This window comes from Thermobia domestica, chromosome 10 (assembly GCF_964235325.1).
Source record: "Thermobia domestica chromosome 10, izTheDome1.hap1.1, whole genome shotgun sequence".
NCBI classification, from domain to species: domain Eukaryota; kingdom Metazoa; phylum Arthropoda; class Insecta; order Zygentoma; family Lepismatidae; genus Thermobia; species Thermobia domestica.
Window position 1 is genome coordinate 84,379,912 of NC_137463.1, and position 20,788 is coordinate 84,400,699.

Consider the following 20,788-nt stretch of genomic DNA (forward strand, 5'->3'; position numbering starts at 1 on the left):
AAGCCATACCTTTATGTCGTGTAATGCTGATTTTGTGGTTATCGAGAAAAAACCAGGAAGTCATATGTACATGCCTGAACGATCTTGTGGTACAATCTTGTTGGAAGAGCCAGAGTGCAGGATCCATTTTATGTAATACGCATGTCATCTGATATGAAAGACGTACAATCAATTTCCAAAGTGTTATTCAAAGACACAGCGGATGAAACTGGCACCAAGGTGAAAATGCGAAAGGTGACTGCTGTGAGAGTATCGGCTACTGAACCTGGGTTCATCTTGGTTAAGTGCACCTACTCATCAGCTGAGGTGTGGAGGAAACTTCGTGTGTTTCAGAAACATCAGGCACAGGGAGCAAATGTATTGTTTCCTCTACGGATGACCTATGGCCTCCGTTGAACAGCTTGGATGGATGGTAGATCAATTTTCCTGATGGTAGGAAGATCATATATCTGAAGTATATTGATCTGCTAAAAATGATGCCATTTATTCCACTCGTGTACCACCCATTCTACTGAAATCTGAAATCAGACCATAACACGGACAATTTGGTAAATTTAGGTTAGGTTAGGTAACAAATCTAACCTAACTTATTGTATTTAGTTTGTATTAAATAAACTTCCAGATATCATCACTGCAAAATATTTCCATTACATTAGTAATATTCGTTTATTACTCTTTATACAACACACTTTACATTATGTATTGCAGGTTAAAAGTTGCACAGATGTCTGTAGAATGGTATGCAGAAATAAAAGAACCACCTTCACAGGGGAAAGTTTGCAGCTATTTATCCTAAATTCGATTTCTCGGAATTTAGTTTTTATGGCTTGGCCACCTCTCTCGGTCTGCTCTTCAAAAAGAATCTACTACTTTTCGGCAGTAAATTAGTTTAGACTAGTGGTTCTCATCTTAATTCTTATCACGACCCCCATTTTATCATATCCTCTTGCCAGTGACCATCTGATAATTTATAGTTTGTAATAAGCTTGTGTGAGATTTTTAAAATACCTATTGCGGAGATCTCACGATATCCATCTATTTCTACAATAGTAAAATCCATTTATTGTATGTAGTGGATACTGCATCTTCCCTAAAAGCCAATGGATTAAAACTAAATTTGATCAGTTCATTCACATTACGAATATCGAATCCGATCGATCATACTTTTCAAAATGGAGGGCGTCTGAAAATTTTAAAACTTCATAAATCCCTTAATTTTGGGTCATTGGTTTTTAAAACTTGGACAGATGTTAAAAACGTTACTGAGTATTTTAAATGACTTCATAATGTGCGTCACGAAGATTGAACCGGACATTGCCGCACTAGTGAAATCACACCATGCTCAGGTATCTCATTAGCTTTCAATTTTAATTGTATTTTAATATGCATGTTTTGTTGCATTTGTATTTTTCTGGTATTTCAATATGCAGTTCTTATTAGTTTCATAGCGTACCTATTTCATTTAAATTGATTTTCATATTGTACCTATTTCATTTAAATTGATTCTTAAACAACTCTGCATCTGTTGAAAATGTCTAGTACATTTACGAGTTTTTTGTTGTTCTTAACTGTATGTGCAACAAAACCATGTCTATCAGAACAACATTCAGAATAACATTTAAAAATATTTTCCGGTATTAGATTCTAATTATTTTTACTATCTCTTCCGCTTATCTTCGCGACCCCCATGAAACTCTCTCGTGACCCCCAAGTTGAAAAACTCTGGTTTAGATTTTTCTACATAAGTAGGTGTAACGGAAATTTCTGGGATTAAAATGTAAATACTACATGTAGAATATCCATTCCATCCTTCCCCGGAAGAGTATTTTCCTATGCATTTGTAGTATTGTGATTTAGAAAATTTGGAAAAGGAATTGCCGGATGTTACATTTGTGTGGACAAATCAATGGCTTTTAGTAATTGGTAATGTATAAATTAAATAACTAAATGCGTACAGAAGTGTATGTAAAGATCTGTGATAGTTTTTATTAATCAAATGTAAATAATGACATCTATGAACAAACACCTTTTACTAACATACAAAATACAAACCTAATGATATTTTGTGTTCTATTCTTGCTGTTTCAGGCAGTGTTTAAGCTTCCATTGCACCTCGCAGCTATGGCGTTTTTGGCAGTCTATGCATCACATATTGTAATATTTGTTCTTATAATAACAACCGTATCATCCTTTGTTAAGTTCATGCAACGCATTAAAAGAAAGAAGTTGAACTATATAATAGTTGGGTATTACCTATGAAAATATAATATTATCTTGCAATTGAGAATTTGATCATAGCTCTAAATAAAGCAAAGTTAGTGAATCAAAGTTGGAATTCATAAAATCATATCTGAAGGTTGTATTACTTTACGACAACAAGAAAACAACTAGAACGCGCATTAGTGTTGTTCCTGTTAAAATAAAACTATTGTTATCAAATAGATGTTGCCATTAGCGTGTTATGAAAGTTGCAGTTACTGATGTTGAGGATGAAAATAAGGTCACAATTATAATGATGTTTTGTATTAAGTGGACAAGAAAAGTGACAAAAAGGTGGGTACGGAACCTATAGTCTTTGCGACGAAGTTTGTTGATGAGAATATGGAAGTTTTAGTTAGACCGTAGATCTTGGTGTTAAGACAAAAGATCTGTCCTGAGGAATTAAGTTATATATACTGAGAAAAAGAGTTTTTAGGAAGAATAAACATTTAATGATGTTTTCCATAGTGGAATGTATGTGGTTTTATTATATAAAGTGGTAATTGTAGTTTTGTATGACGAAGTCTTTTGGTGTGAATGTAACTACCTGCAGGTTACAATCCTGCTTTAAGTATCACTTTAGTTTTACACTATTACTTTTGAATATCTTAACCTATGCAGGGAAATAGACACCAGTTTCGTTGGAAAGTTGTAAATTGAACAAACGCCGTCGTAAAACAACACCAGCTTTCACATACAAGGTCCACCAGTGAATCAGGCAATTCTTAATGGTAGTAAAATCACAAAAATACTACACGTCATGACACGATTAGATTTGTTAAAAAAACTGAAACAAGGAAACAACAACAGGAAAAAAGGACACAAACACTCAGATCTGATGACCATGCTGGCCATTCGATGTCACCTTTTCTGGAGATAGGGCGTCCAAGACAAAGTGGACGCATAACACCCACTGTGGCTCCTGCAATGTGGCTTGCGGCCCCATCCTACTGAAAATAAGCATGAGGCGAGGGATAAAGAAGTTCTTGGATCACTGTTCACGGCGACAATGGATGTTTCTGCGTCAACTTTTTTTTTCAGGATGTCTAATCTTCAGAAAAAGTTATATGAAATAGCAAGCATAATCACTAGACCTGAGTGTTCTGAGCGATCTTTTCTTGTAGGGCCATCTTCAGAGTCTTATGTATTGCCCACCAACACCACACATACCTGAAGAACTAAAAGTGCGGAAACAGGAAGAGATTTCGAATTTCCCAGTAAAAATATTACGACGGCTATGACAAGTTTTTGCGATCGGCTGGCTAAATATGCATCAGTGGAGGGGAACTTGCGGATATTATTTTGAAAAATTTAAATTAGTGTTATGTACAGTAAGTGCTAAGATGTATACCTTGTATTAAAAATAAATATGTCATAGCATGTAAAGTTTTCGTGATTTCATTACTCTTTTAAAATCGCCCAATTCACTGGCGGACCTTGTATGTGCATATTTCTATGACTTTTCATTTACTTATCAACTGAGTTTTTAGTTTTTGTGAAACTTAGGAAGTTGTTCGTCCGTAGAAGTAGGTATATATAAATACACCCACAAGTAGATTATAGTAGTGAAAGTATATACGAGTAGATTTATAGTAGTAGAAGGTTGTTCTTTTTGACCTGATGCCAAGGTATATCCAAAATATCTCTCCGCAAAACTTTATTTAGTAGATGTGTAAAGGAAGGTCGATAAAGCGTTTTCTATCCTAGTATAGTATACCCTAGTAGTGGTTTCTAGTATATCCAAATGGTTTTAAATAAAAGACGATATCATACAAATTTCCTGATAATAAGTATTAGGATTATAATTCTGAGACCATGACAATATATCTTCTTATTTAAATACTTTGTGAACAGAAAACCACAGACAGAATATTGGTGAAATCCCAGTGTACGCAGAATTTTTTTAATCTCTTAAGCACTGTCATTTAGTGTGCTTTGTAAGTGTAAACAAGCTCTTAACTTGGAGTTTTAAGAAAATGGACAAACTACTAAAATGAGTTTTCAAGTGTCTATTATAAAATGAAGAAGAGAAATAAGGTTTAGGTTTTCAAACTTTTTTCATTCATGTCAATGTTTTATTCAAACTATATCCCTATATTTAGTACGAGTATAACTATTATTATTATTATTATTATTAAATATGTTGAACTCTATAATGATAGAAGTAAGACTCTTTTTCGTTATTTTAATATTCTTAATACTTACATTCCAAATGCAAAAGACAATATTATATTTACTATCCTATTCTTTAGGGTTCAACTAATATAAAGTTTTGAAGACTGTCATCCATTGTAATTTTAAATAGGAATAAGTATAGAACATCGTTTCCTAATAGAACTAATACAAAAAGTTATATTGTGCAAAGAATTAAACTTCGAAATTAATTTTAAAATTATAGTAACACACCAAATGTCACTGAATTTTAAGCCTTTCTTTCATTTCATGATGTTGGTATTCAAATTTATAATTGATAATTACATGTATCAATCTATGGTACATGTGTGGATACGTGAATAACTGACTATTTAAAAAAAAATCTATTATTTTGTTCCTGTGAATGTGATGTTTATCCACAAATACACTATTTTTGAAAATTCAAACCGATATTTGTTTATGCTCTTTCTATCTTGGTCAAAATTGTACATCCTATTTGATAAAATGTGTATATGGCCAAGAGCTATAATTTAAATGTAAAATTCAATGACAGGTAATTGTCTAATATTATGTTTCATATTAGTTGAGCTCTGGAGATGAAGGCAAAAGGCGCCTTTGGAACGTTACCACTTAAAAAAAATTTTTTTTCTACATTATACAGTACACACCTAGGCAAAAAAAATATCCATAATATATTGGGTTTTAACTAAAACATACATAATATTTCGATAATCTCGGTTCCGAAATCAATCTGAATGGAAGTTATGGGATCTGGTAATTGTCTCTATTCAAATGAAAAACTTAATATTTCTGTTCAAATTAAAAAGTTATCTCTACTCAAATTTAAAAGTTATTAAAAATTTAGTTTGGATTTAATTAAAGTTCAGAAGAAAGATTAAAAATGCAAAATTGCTTTTTGCATTAGTATTGGTTTCATTACTATTTCCTAGATTTCTATAAATTTTCATATAATTAATAGTGTTACCTTGAATTGGTCAGAGGATATATGGAAATTCTGATGGAAAATAATAAAACCATTGAGGAATGGTATTATGGCAATTAATGTGTTCCTAATGTGTGTTTAATTCAAAACTATGATAATACAATTTTAGGTTTTCGGTAAGCAACAGAACAAATTATCACATGTATTCATACATTAGCTAAGAATGTTAATTGGTTCTAAATTTAAATGGTTTAATTTTATTAATAAATGTTCATGAAGCTGTAATCTTAATTTAACATCCAATCTAAGTAACGTAGTCAGAATTCTTGTTTAAGAGAATAATGTGATATTCTTAAATCGTATGTCTTTGCTAAGCAATTATATTAATGAACAGATGATTGTAAGAACTAATATATGAATGTAATATATATTTTTTATTGGCAGATTTGCTACGGGTTTACTTTAAGGTTATTTACTCCTCAGAAGGCTGTTTGAAGGTATTTGAAAATTCACCCACTAAAGAAAGTAATACAACGATAGAATCTAAAAATAGAATATTTTTTTTGTATCAGTTGTTTTAGATTCACTGTGTTAGATTTTATTGTACATTATCTTAAGTGCAAAATTAGAATATTTTAGGTGGACAAAGTTAAAGTTTTACGATGATGAAGAATATTTTCAAGATGCTTTAAATAAGAAGTGAGTTTTAACACAGATATTGCAATTACGTTTGGTTTCCAATGGAAAAATTTATAGACATACAATAACATCTTTATGAAAGAGTTTGGTTTACCAAAACTCTTTTATATATTTATCTTGTCCATTCGTTCGTTCGGGAGATAAAAGACCCCAAGAACTACCTGATGAATCACCACCAAATTTGATAAGAATGGAGAGGGTCAAAAGTTTAAAATCGAGTTCGTCGAGGAGGTGATATCGAAACCGCAAATCACAGAATAGATTTCAACTCCATCCTTATTTCTATACTAAACCTGGAAGTGGTCAAAATCAACCATTTCCAGTTTTTACGTTGACCACTATAGAGTGAAAACGGTAATAGAGGGCAAGAACCTGTTTCCAGCAATCAATCAGGCTTCACATGAATATATTCCATCTCCACTCTAATATGTCAGTACTGTGGTGGGCTAAAGTGAACGTGCTGGACATAGCCAATTTTGAAATTAAAATACTTAAATATTTGCACCACAATGGTGGAGTGCCCTGAATGGACAGTCCAAAGAAGTATTTAAATTAAGTAATTAACAGAAGTTATGTAAATGAATTATATGAATTACTTGTGATTACTAAAAATATTAAAGATATAAAAGAAATATTCGGTAGAGCTTTTTTTTTTAAAAAAAAATTAAGTGATTTGAAATATACAAAATACTCTTTAACTCAGGTAATCAGTAGCTTTACTTCAACTCAGATGCTCCATTGAAATGGTCAGATTACAACCATACACTCTTCTCTGTACATGTTCTTGCCATGCTGTAAAAGAAAACATATGCGATATATTGCACATACCTTAATTGATGTCTGGAATCCGTACAAGAAAGACTTCCATGTTATTTTGTCGAATTTTTAATGTTGATAAAATAGACACTCCACTCCTCCACAGAGATCAGACAGATTTTAAACACTGATATTCACACACACACAAAAAGAAATTATTTTATATTCACACGAATATTAAATTGAAGTGACCGGTCGATAATAAAATAACGAATTATTATTATTTTTTTAAAATGAAAATTTGGCCATTATATATTTCTGTTCATAGTTCGTGCACGTATTGTTTTGACGTGTTCTTCATTGTCTTCTTCCTTCAGTCCTCTCTCTTCTCACTGAAGTTCACTCGGCATCCTAGAACCTCCTAGATGATATCAATTGCTGCTACTGGTGGCTGTTCTGGTTGTTTCTTCGCTGCACTGGTGTCTCTCTCTTAGTATCTCTGGATCCATTTGAAGACATCTGGTTTATGCAGTGTTACTGGATAATTCTCATCTGTATTGCCTCAAAAGTCTCTGGAAATGTACTGATTCTACGGTCCAGTTTCAAAATTCTCACTACCCTGGCCACATATGACGCACCTTAAATTTTATTTTTCGAATTATATATATATCACACGGCAAACTACATACGAGAGTTATATGCTAGTATTCATTGTCCTAGCTGCAGATTCAAAACTCAGTCTCTGCATCTATATAAAAAAATATTCTAACTCTCCTTTTTTTAAACATCTCGTCTCGCAACTTGTGTTTCCCGTAAAGCACAGTTAAGTTCTGAGATGACGTTAAGTTCTGAGACAGACTTACTACTGTTGATATTTCAGATCAAGAAAAAAAACTTAATCTCGAGTAAGGTCGCAATTCGGCTATTTAAAATGTGCCTATCTCACAAAACAGACCATTGCCACGATGAGTCTTGCACTAACTATTACAGAGGATGACCTCTGTATATCGCGTCTTCACACCAACTACCTTGCTCCTTTCCTGTCAAACAGTTTTCTTTCAGAGGAAACAACACGATTTTCAAAGGCTCGCTCCTGACCTACCCAAAATTCAATGTATAGACCCTTTTCGCGGACCCTAATGGTTTTGTCGCCAAAATGTCTGGGTAGTACACTTTCATGTAATCTTTCATTTATTCTTAAATTATTATTGCTTGTCATCTGTATTGAGTTTGACCACTGGATAGAGGAAATACTAAGCTTTAAAACGGTGTATCATACACTTTGTTATTCAAATGAATACTTGTTTTCGTATTGTTTTCCCCGGCGTCACTGTACATTTTCTTTGTAAACAACCTTCCTTGCCGAACCAGTCCATGTGCTTTTGTTTACCTCGCCAGAGTACTCTAGCGGTGATCTCTCGCAACCTCCACATACACACTTGTTCTTGGTTTTTCACTTTTTTCACAATAATTATCATGAATCAACAATATATTCTATATCACATTGTACCTAATATTCCTCTGATTATATTTACATAGGATTCCAGCAGTGACATTCAATTTAGAATTAATAATCAATAAATATACACATATCAGCTGCTATGACATTCACGGTACTGCGTATCGCTGTCGCCTCAATTACAGCAATGTCAACACCAAGCACAGTAAAGTAATAAGCTTTTGTTTTAAAGTTAAGGTAACAACGAAAAAATCTTTTCTGACCAAAATTACATCTTATCTTACATTTCTACAATTCTAAATATGTAACCATGCTAAGATATGACTGCATTCATAATTTTCAATGGGGGGAAAACCAGTAGAATAGAGGGCCTTCATAAGCGTGGGAAAATTTTGGCCGTGGGAACGTTCCAATGGGGCTTAAATCGTTGTAAACCAGTGTGTTGCTATGCTAGAATAAGGAAGTATACTCTTGGACGCCTACCAGATGTAAAAAACAAGATAAAACATGCCTTTTTTTCGTCTCCTCATCTTATATTGTTTAGTTATTTGAACCCCCGCCACCCCTGCTTCTCCTGGAAAGCCGAATATGTCGGAGTCAAGTTTCGACAAGCCTTTAGTTGCTATGTTCATAGCCTTTTACAGCTAGCACAGAAACGCGTGGGAAAATTTTGGTTTATTTGAACCTCCGTAACCCCTACTCCTCTTTAGTTGCTAGGTTCATAGCCCCTGGAATTGGGAGGCAAGTTTCGACAAGACTTTAGTTGCTATGTTCATAGCCTTTTACGGATAGCACAGAAGTTATCATGATCGAAGCTCCCCAATTGTAAGTCCTATCAGTTATCATGATCGAAGTTTTCCAATTGATTGATTGATTTTTGCTTTTCGTTATGTATTGAATAGCTAGATGCTCTTGGCCTTCATAGTCTTGGATGCTCATACTGGTGGACGGATCAGAGTCCTATCAGTTATCATGATAGAAGCTTCCCAGTCGATTGAATGATTGATTTTTGTCTTCAAAGAGCATAAGCGATTAAGCCCCTTGGTCCTATTCCCACGAGATGTCTGGAGAATATGAACTGAAAGCATGATATTCAAATGATCGAAGCTTCTCAGGAGATTGTATGAAATTGGTCTTAGTTGCTAAGGTAAAGATTATATGTCATAATTTTTTTAAAAGCGTGAGATGAGACACACTATATGAGTCTCATAACGAAACACATACTCATGCAAAATCATGTTGATTAGCCCCTTGGCCCTATTCCCACAAAGTGTCTGTAGAAGACGTGATAGTCAAATGATCAAAGCCTCTCACGAAATTGGCTTAGTTGCTAAGGTAAATATTGTATTTCACAATTTTTTAAAGACGTGAGACATGAAACCAGATATAAGTCTCATAACGAAACACATACCTATACACTCCTTTCCCCCACACCTCCTGCGAATGGATTCCATTGATTGAGCAAATTCTAATAATGGAAACTTCTCATAGCATATCATATTGTTTAAAACGTAGGGTGTGAAGTGTGTTATATGAATATTCACAGGATGATATCTGCTATGCTAAGTAAATCGATATCACTTCCTGTTTAGTTGTTATGTTCATAGCCTTTGAGAACATCATGTTGCTAGAAACAAGATGAAACATGCCTTTTAGGGTTACCATCAGCTATAGGTTCATGAAAAAACACGCCTTTTCTAGTCGCCTTGTATTGGTTAGCTAATTTGAATTCCCAAGCCCCGCCCCCCTCCCGCAAAGACTCTTGAACGTCTACCGGATCTTCATCAGAGTCCTTTCAGTTACCACGATTGAAACCTACCAATTGATTGTGTTTTCAGCTTAAACTGTAGTGAGTGTTTTGTGCTTTAAGTTCTTAGGATTAAATCCTATCAATTGATTGTGTTTTCAACCTAAAACTGAAGTGTATGTGTGTTTTGTGATACCGCTCGTTCTTATTAAAATAGGTAAGTAAAATATATATATATATATATGTTCTTTCTTCATTTAGTTATAAAGGCAGTTGAAAGAACAAGTGTATTTATTCAAAGTTCCGTTCATGTTCTAACATTTAAAAAAAAAACACACAGACACATATGTGAATGTCTGTTTTGTTAGTCTCTTTCTTCCTCTGTTTTGTTAGTACATTGAACTTCATCTTAAAATGGTTTAGTTTCAAGAACAACAGATAAGATGCCATTGTCAAATGTTTTGATGATACGTACTACAACGAGATAACAAGACTGCCCTAGTTAAAAACACATAAGCGAACTTCTATGATGCTTCTAAGAAAAATGATAAGATGGAATTCTTGAATGTTTTCTGGTTCGCATTGCAATTGTCGCAAGAAGTGTCTGTAGACTTGGTATTTTAATTTTGATAATATGATGTATACGTCTGTCTTTCTGTTTGTAAATGAAATCTTTTAAACAATGAAGAGATTTACGTCCAACAATAAAGCCAACAAGGTCTGTCTGTCTTTCTATGTCGGTTATGCTAATGGAGGCGATGGTGATGAGTTGAGTTGATTTTAGTTCAGCGTCCCTTTCAACAGCAAGGCTATATGAGACGTGGACCTACTGATTATCGTGGAATCTGAACCACTAAGTTTTACGTCTTACAGTTATGTCGGCTATGCTAATGCAGACGGTGATGATGAGTTGATGAGTTGAGTTGATTTTAGTTTAGCGTCCCTTTCAGCTGCGAGGCTATATGAGACGTGGACCTACTGATTAACGTGGAATCCGAATCACATGAGCTCCAGTCGGGACGATGGTAATGAGAAATGAATGAATGAAATGTTGCATTAAATTCACGTACACGGTGTTTGTCCATCGAGTTTTACGTCCTACGGTTACGTCTACTAGGCTAATGAAGGTGAGGTGATAATGAAAAAATGAATGAAATGATGTAATGAAGAAAGTGGAAGGAAACTGATGAACTCCGAAGGGAAATCCACGCATATGATGTTTGTCCACCACAAAGTTCATAGGGCACGAACTGGGATCGAATCAGGGACCCAAGCACTTGAGGTGAACGCTCTACCACTGAGCCACCGTGCCCTCTGGAACGTAAAATGAAATGATAAGGACGGTTTTCCGGGGACAGTCAATAGCATCTTTTCGTTAAGTTGTAAAGGAAGCAGGGAATTTGTGGTCGCTAAAATTAATGACAAGTATATAGAAAAAAAAAAGACGTGATTTGAACACGGGACCTCATGCACCAGAGGTGAACACTCTACCACTGAGGCACTGAAGTTAATTTCATAATTTTCTAATGTTAATAAGAGTGAAATCTAACGTTAAATACACATACACAAGTCAACGAACTGAGAGAGAGTTTCTGTATCTGCAATGTCTACTTGCAAAGAGCAGAAAAATAAGATAACAGAACATGTTTTGTATTTCAATGTTGTTCTCCAGCTGTCGCGTCAACATTATCTTAGGTCATGGTTTCAGACAACACGAAGCGAAGATATGTATGTGTGTGTGTGTGTTTTAGGTAATATTAAAACAGTGTTTGAGATCTAAAACTTTACAAAACTAGTGTTGCTTATTCATCTCGGATGTCGTTACCTATGTCATATGATGTTGATTGATTTTTGAGTTTAACGTTCCGTTCAGCAGCGAGGCTATATGCACCACAAAGTTCACACGACGAAAGTTAGGATTGAACCAGAGACCCCAATCACCGGAGGTGAACGCTTTACCACTGATCCACAGAACCCCACGTTTTCAACATGGGGTACAAATCTTCAAGTTAAAACAATTGTCTATTCTCAAATAAGAGAACATTTCTCCATTTCTTTAAGTTGATCTAGGAAGTTGAACTTTATACAGTTTTCTCCATATTATAGTCTAAGCTGTATGTGATATTACTTTAAAAGGACGAAAGTAGTTAAAATATTCCCTATTATTATCATCAATTTCTTCTAAAATGCTCAGATTCCCGTCATAGAATTCGTATACTAGCTATGTACACAGGCGTGCATTAAGAAATTTTTTGTTGGGAGAGGTCCAAGCTTTGGGCGACGGGGCTCAAACACTACAAGCCTCTGTGTAGTATTGAACGCGTATTATTTTGCACTCGAAAAGACAATAAGTACTTGTAAAATACTTTCATCTATATTGTCATAGCGTCCCTTTCAGCAGCGAGGCTATATGAGACGTGGACACTAAATCACCAAGGTCCCCTATCGCATCACAAGTGAACGCTTTACCACTGATTCACCGAGTCCCCTTAGATCAAAGTACAGTACTCATGTAATAATATTATGTAACATAAAGTTCACTTGTCGAGGGGCTCCCTGGGGGTAATATTCATACACGTAAAATATTTTAAAATAAACAATATTAGTACCGATTCCATAGTTTTCGAAGGTGCTGTATTCAATAAAGACACTTTGAAAATAGTAACATGACATCTAAGGGGTAAAAAAAAAAGTGGTGAGCTCATGGGGTCTCCCTAGGGGGTAATATTCATACACGTAAAATATTTTAAAATAAACAATATTAGTACCGATTCCATAGTTTTCGAAGGTGTTGTATTCAATAAAGACACTTTGAAAATAGTAACATGACATCTAAGGGGTAAAAAAGTGATGAGCTCACGGGGATGATATTCATACACGTAAAAATAATTTAAAATAAACAGTATTAGTTTCGATTCCATAGTTTTCGAAGATGTTGTATTCAATAAAGACACTTTGAAATCAGTAACGTGACATCTAAGGGGTAAAAAGTGTTGAGCTCCCGGGGGGTGATATTCATACACGTAAAATAAACAACATTAGTATCGATTCTATAGTTTTCGAAGGTGTTGTATTCAATAAAGACACTTTGAAATCAGTAACATGACATCTAAGGGGTAAAAAGTTGTGGGCTCCCGGGGGGTGGTATTCTTACACGTAAAAAATAATATAAAATAAACAATATTAGTATGGATTCCATAGTTTTCCTAGTGTTGATTCCATATCGTGACAGGATTCCAATTTGTGACTTCCCGTGCACTAAAGATGAACGCTGTATCACGTAAGAAAAAGAGATGAAATCTTTTAGTTTAAAATGTCTTCCATCCCTCATTCACACGTTAAGGGGAGCATATGAATAAGACACATGTAGGAACGGTTTTCCGGGGAAAGTCAATAGCATCTTTTCGTTAAGTTGTAAAGAAGATAGCATTGAATTTGTGGTCGCTAAAATTAATGACAGTATAAAAGAAAGAAGTGTAGAGAGGAGGAGGAGGAAATACGGATTTCGCGTTCACTAAAATTAACGATAAAATTCTAAAACAGAATAAGTATAAAAGACCGTGTAATCTACATATCTTCATTAGTCAATACATTTGAAAGAGATTGTGAGCATACATTTGTTTCACTCTTCATCCCATGGAATAGGAAGAAAAGTTAAAAATATTTAAAAGGTATGATGAGAGATTATTTCATTGACATTATAAAGTTCTGTCTTATATAGTATATATTTATATATCTAATATATATTGATTTATAAGTAACAAAATTCATTTCTTTTTTATTTTAGGTTGCATACAAATAAAGATAAGTGTAATCCTTTTCCCTATTCCCGTTGATATTATTATTATTATTCCTTTTTAATTACTTATATATATCACATTTTACTTACTCGTATATTCTTTTAAACGCTTATATACCCTTTCAAAATATTTATATACATATATATATTCCATTTAAATAAGATTTATATATCCTATTATATATCATATTCATATACTATTACATATACCATTTACATATATTGCATTACGTATATATACATCTGAGGAAGAAAAATGGCAAAAGAGAGTACGCAAGATTTACTGAAGGAGATTACGGTCTTCATTAATGACATTGAAGAAGAAGAAGAAGAAGAGGTAGTGGGCGTAAATAACGAAACGCAAGTTCTTTTAAGTGAAATAAATGCCATAATCGGGATAGAAGAAGAAGAAGAAGAAGAAGAAGAAGAAGAAGAAGAAGAAGACGCAAAAGAAGAAATGGAAATAGATCATCATGAAAAAATGCAAGAAGAAGAAGCCGGAGAAGAACAAATGAAAATAGAAGAAAGAATAGAAGAAGCAGCAACAGAAGAAGAAGAAGAAAGAGAAACTATTGAAATTCAAATTCCAGTAGAAAAAGAAGAAGAATATGATGAAGAAGAACTATTACAAATATTGAACAGTGCTAGCAATAGAACGATAACAGAAGAAGCATCAGGCCGTATTAAAGAAATTATAAAGTGGTTACAAGAAGGAACAGAAGAAGACGTCGAAGAAAGGAGAAATGAAGAAGAAGAGCTGCTAAATTTCACGTTTTCCCAAATAATAGGAGAGGATTACAATAAGGAAGAGATGAAGATAGAAGAAGAAGATGATAAGTTTTACACGAATGAACTAGAAAATTGGATTAACAATTTGTTTCCCGATCCCAGAAAAGAAGAAGAAGAAGTAATATATCCCTCAATTATGGAAATATTAGCAGAGGCTAATACAGAACACGAAGAAATGGAAGTCGATTTAGACGACATAGAAAAAAGAATGGACGAATTGCTAGCCGTATTTCAAGCACAACGAAATTCAAATATACAAGTAGGATTCGGAAATAACAACCGTAATGATGGACACAATAGATTTCATATAATAGAAGAACGAAGAAGACAATACAGAAGATACAATATGGAGGGTAGAATGCTACGATTCCGTCTAGCCCCCGTACGTGCAGATGAAAACCCTTTTACGGCAATTGAAGCAAGTCTACGGGCACTAATAGATTATTTGCTACGTAATGTGGACCAGCATGATTACGTAGGAATAACAATTACAAATGAGAGAGAAGGACACCGCCCTTTTTGGTTGTCATTCAGAGAAGCAAGAAATCTTTCAGCAGAAGTTCTATGGATAAGTTATGAGAAAGTACTGCAAAGTAATGCGGCTTTTCTTATAAATGAAGATTGCATCGTGAATTTTCATCATGTACGTATGCCAAGAGGACAAGGTCCTTTGAAACAACATATTATGAATACTGAAGAATACGTAAAGGCAAAACGTGGTATTGTTACAATTAAGAATAAAGGTACAAGGTGTTTAGCACATGCAATCGTAGTTGCCATAGGACTGAAAAAATACAAGGGAAGAAATCAAGCTGAATACAGAAGATATGTAAATCAATATAAATATATAATTGAAAAAGAAGCAGAAGACCTATGTGAATCTGCTGATGTAGATCTTAGTCATGGTGGTGGAATTCCTGAAATTCGTAAATTTCAGGAATATTTAAAGGATTATAAAATCACAGTGTATAGGGGTTTTTCAGGAAGTGATGTTATGTTTGAAGCACCACCAAGTGATAACGAGAGAACTGCTTTAAATTTACTGTTTATAGATAACCACTACAACGTCATTGAAAGCTTGACAGCATGTTTTAGCTGTAGTTATTATTGTGAAAGTTGTCATAAGAAATATGAAAACAAGCATGCACATTTGAAACATTGTACAGCTGTATGTTTTCGTTGTCATCAGAAGCCACCATGTGACTTTAAAGATATCCATATTACTTGCAATGATTGTAATCGAGAATTTTATGGACAGTCATGCTATGACTATCACAAGTCAGCGCCGTATCAAAATGGAAAGCCTTTATGTTCCATTGTGAAATGTTGTGACCAGTGTTTGAAAATTTATGTAGTAAAAGAGAAAGGTTCTCACGTATGTGGAGAAACTTATTGCAACATTTGCTATGCTATAGTACCACCCAATCATGAATGTTACATGAAAGTGAATGAAAGAAGAAAATCGAAAAAAGCCAATGAAAAAATCATCATGGAGAAGAAAGCTATGATTCTGTTTTATGATATTGAATGCACACAAGATACGAAAATAGAAGATGAGGACGCAAACATATATGAACACATACCTAATGTCTTGGTTAGTCAACATGTATGTTACCAGTGTTATGAAGATAACAACATCAAGAATGATTGTGTCATTTGTGGAAAGCGAGAAAATATTTTTGACGGAGAAAATGTAATAGAAGATTTTCTAAAACATCTGCAACAACGTCGACCAAACATTAAACCAGTAACCTGTGTTGCCCATAACTCAAAGGGATATGACGCACATTTCATCATTAAGACCATGGTTGAGAAGATGAATTGGACTCCAGAAGTAATCATGAATGGAGCAAAAATTCTCTCTCTTAAAATAGGAAACGTAACCTTCATCGATTCACTAAGCTTTCTTCCTATGCCCTTAAGTAAATTAAGTGGTGCATTTGGACTTCAATCGTGCAAAGGATATTTCCCACACTTCTTTAATCGACGTGAGAACCAAACCTATGAAGGGCCGCTTCCAGACATTAAATATTATGGAGCAGATACTATGAAAGTAGACGAAAGACGCAAGTTTCTCCAATGGTATACCGAACATCAAAACGACACCTTTAAAATGAAAGAAGAACTCATCAAGTATTGTGTACAGGATGTCGAGGTATTACGTCAAGCCTGTATTTCATTTATGAATACATTTGAATCTGAAACTAATGTCAATCCCTTACTTGAATGTATTACAATTGCCAGTGCATGTAATTTGGTATATCGTAGAAATTTCTTAAAGGAAAATACAATTGGTATCATACCAAAGAACGGATATCGATGGAGAGATGTACAATCAGTTGAAGCAGTACAATGGATAGCTTGGGAAGAAAAAACCAGAAACATCCAAATTACCAATGCTGCACGTAGTAAGGAAAAACGAATAGCATCAATGAAAGTAGATGGTGTATGGACAGATCCCAATACAGGAAAAATACACGTCTGGGAGTATGAAGGCGATTTCACACATGGTTGTATCTACTGCTACCCTAACGACAGAGATAAACCCATCTATACCAATACTACAGATACCATGGAATTTCGTTATGAAGCAACAAAGAAGAAAATCCAAAAATTAAAAGATTTTGGCTGTGAAGTGCATGAAATATGGGGTTGTGAATTTAAAAAACAATTGGCAGGAAATGAAGAGATGAAGAAGTATGTTAGTAATCATCCGTATACAAAGAAAACACCATTAAAACCTCGTGACGCTTTTTATGGAGGACGTGTGAATGCCATACGTTTGTATCATAAAGCACAAGAATCTGAAGGAGAGACCATAAAATACAAAGATGTTATTTCATTGTACCCATTTATCTCTAAGACTAAGAAGTTTCCAATTCGTCATCCTACTATCTACCTGCCTGGAGATTCAAATATTCCCACCATTGAAGAAGTAGAAGGATTAGTTAAGCTCAGTATTTTGCCTCCAAAACAACTGTTTCATCCTGTCCTCCCTTATAAATCAAATGATAGATTGATGTTTCCACTCTGCCGTACATGTTGTGATGAATTAAACCAAGCACCTTGTAATCACAACGATGAAGACCGAGTGCTACATGGAACATGGGTAGCAGATGAAGTAAGAAAGGCATTAGAAAAAGGATACAAAATAATAGATATTCATGAAATATGGGCATATGACGTTGTTCAATATGATGAAAAAACAAAAAGTGGTGGCTTATTTGCAGAATACATAAACACCTTCCTGAAAGCAAAAACAGAAGCAAGTGGATGGCCAGCATGGTGTGAAACAGATGAATTAAAGAAGAAGTACATTCAGCAATTTTATGAAAAGGAAGGAATACGTCTAGATGAGAACAAAATTAAACATAATCCAGCACTTAGAAGTTTAGCTAAATTAATGCTAAATTCATTTTGGGGAAAATTTGGTCAACGTGAGAACATGGGTCATGTCAGCATTATTAATGAACCCAAGGAATTATATGAAAAATTAACATCTCATGATATAGATGTTCATCAAATATTCCCAGTAAATGATGACATGTTATATGTATATTGGCAATACAACGATGACGTTCCTGTTTCACTACCAACAGTAAATGTTGTCATAGCCGCATACACAACAGCACAAGCAAGATTAGAATTGTACAAATATTTAGATCAACTACAAGAAAGAGTATTATATTTTGATACTGATTCCGTCATTTATACGCAAAAACCTGGTGAAAGTACAATTCCAACTGGTGACTTTTTAGGCGATTTAACAAATGAAGTCCTCGAATATGGTAAAGAAGCCTATATTTCAGAATATGTATCGGCGGGCCCGAAGAATTACAGCTTACGTATTTTTGATCCCAGCACGAAGAAGGAGTTTCAAGTATGCAAGATACGGGGCTTTTCATTAAACTATGAATCTTCAAAACACCTAAATTTTGATGTAATGAAGAAAATGATAGTAGATAATGAAGAGGATGCAGAAGAAGAAGAAGAAGAATCTCGTCCCACGGAAGTCAAAATTACCAATGAGAAAAAAATTTGCCGCAGGAAAGACCATACTATCGTCAGCATGCCCGAAACAAAAATTTATAAGATAAATTATATTAAACGACGTAGAATTCCAAATTCATATGATACTTTTCCATATGGCTACACTACTTCCAACAAAAGAAGAAGAGAAATGTAATAAGGCCCTTTATAAATATACGTATAAGGAAAGAATGATCATACTCTTTAACATGGACACGACGTGGAAACATCCCTTTTCATGTATTGTTGCCGGACCAAGTGGATGTGGAAAAACTTCCTTTGTAATACGATTCCTGTCCAATTTACCACGTATGGTTAATATATCGTTTCGTCATATTTATTGGTACTATGCAGAATGGCAAAATGCATACAGAGAAATTTCGACAAAAGTACAATTTATTGAAGGATTACCTCGAACAAAAGACTTTTTACCTGAAACTGGACCACATCTTATTATTATTGATGATCAAATGTGTGAAGTGAACCGCAATATAGTTGATTTCTTTACAAAGGGTTCTCATCATAGAAATCTTAGTGTACTATTTATTACACAAAACATATTTCATCAGGGAAAAGGAAGCAGAGATATGAGCTTAAATTGTTCTTATCTCGTATTATTTAAAAATCCAAGAGATAAATCACAAATTAAACATTTGAGTTATCAATTAACTCCTGAGAATCTAAAATTTCTTCAAGAAAGTTTCAACGACGCAACAAAGTTACCATATGGATATTTCTTTATTGATTTAAAACAGGATACGTCAGATGAACTTCGTTTTCAAACAAATATTTTTCCTGATGATATTTATCATTACGTTTATGTTCCATCGAAATAGAAGAAGAAGATGTGTTTATAATGTTTGTTTTAAACTGTGTTTCTTCATTCTGACAATATGTCTCCAAGAGTAAAACACGGAGATCTTCTTCGTACGCTGAGCAAAGCAAATCCTAAATTACGTAAAGCTATATTGGCCAATGCAGACTCTTCAGTGATTCGAAGTATTTGTGAATGTTGTTATAATGTATTAAAAGGGAATGTACCTCTTACAAAGACACAGAAAGCAAGATTAAAGCGATACAAGAGGACGCTTCGATATCTTGTGAAGAAAGGAAACTCCATCCAAAAGAAGAAGAAGCATTTATTAGTACAGCAGCAGGGTGGATTCCTACCGGCATTATTAGCTCCTATTTTAACTGGTGCATTATCAAGTTTACTATTCCGTTAGTACAATGGAACATGCAAAGAAGATGATTTTAGTTCCACCTGAAGTTCTGAATCGTATACAAACACCAACATCATCATCATCATCATCAGCCCTGGAGAAACGTGAATCTAATTTGGATCAAGAAATGCAAGAGATTTTACAGTTATCATCGCTTAGTGATGAAGAAAAGTGGAATCAGTATAATAATATTCTTCAAAAATATTTACATTTAATACGAAAACAAGAAGAACCTGTAACACTTTCAATTACGTCAACTAAATCAGAGAAGCCTGAAGTAGAAGAAGAAATATTATTATCTATACCCAAAATGTTTCGTAAAAGAGCTGAATTACTACTACATAGAATGAAACATGATGATAATATCACGTGGGATAATAAAGGAACTGTTTACATCAGAGGTGATAAACTAGAAGGATCTCACATTGTAGATTTAATTTCTGATGTGTCGCGACCCCGGAAACACACAAATCCACCGGGATGGGAGAAATTTTGTAATTATTTATCTTCTAATAACACACCTCAAGAACTTATTGGAAATCCAAAACGTTTGTCATATATTTTACGACGAACTAAAGCATCACCAACAGCATCATCGTCAAGGGAAAAAATACCTCTGAAATCGTTTGCAGAAGACGACGAAGAAGAAGCAGAAGAAGAAGAAGAAAAGGAAAAAGTAATATCTCCTATAAGGAAAAGGAAACGTGCCTGTAAACGTCCAGTATGGTCAAGGTGGAAACCGTAAACAAACAGTTAAGCAAGATTTACTACAACCCTTCACATCCTGCCTCGTTTTCAACTGTTAAAAAATTGTGGATAGCTACAAAAAAGAAAATTCCTATACACTGTATAAGAAGATGGTTACTGCAACAAACAACATATACGTTACACAAACCTGTACGTCGTCGTTTTAAAAGAGATTTCTATGTAG

At 34.2% G+C, this 20,788-nt stretch overlaps 2 protein-coding genes across 2 annotated transcripts in view; both read left to right on the forward strand.

The window, feature by feature from the left end:
- Positions 1 to 4,469, forward strand: part of LOC145661530 (scavenger receptor class B member 1-like) — an 81,345-nt gene extending 76,876 nt beyond the window's left edge. The window contains exon 7 of the mRNA XM_081726850.1: positions 2,089 to 4,469. Within this exon, the coding sequence (XP_081582976.1) occupies positions 2,089 to 2,259 (171 nt within the window). The 3' untranslated portion in view covers positions 2,260 to 4,469. The remainder of the gene's footprint in view (positions 1 to 2,088) is intronic.
- A 4,236-nt stretch (positions 4,470 to 8,705) lies between these two features.
- Positions 8,706 to 16,387, forward strand: LOC145661531 (uncharacterized). Its single transcript, XM_081726851.1, has 3 exons — positions 8,706 to 10,234; positions 13,805 to 16,332; positions 16,380 to 16,387. Exons 2-3 carry the CDS (start codon positions 14,073 to 14,075, stop codon positions 16,385 to 16,387), a joined length of 2,268 nt encoding a protein of 755 aa, XP_081582977.1. The 5' UTR covers positions 8,706 to 10,234; positions 13,805 to 14,072.
- Positions 16,388 to 20,788: the final 4,401 nt, after the last annotated feature.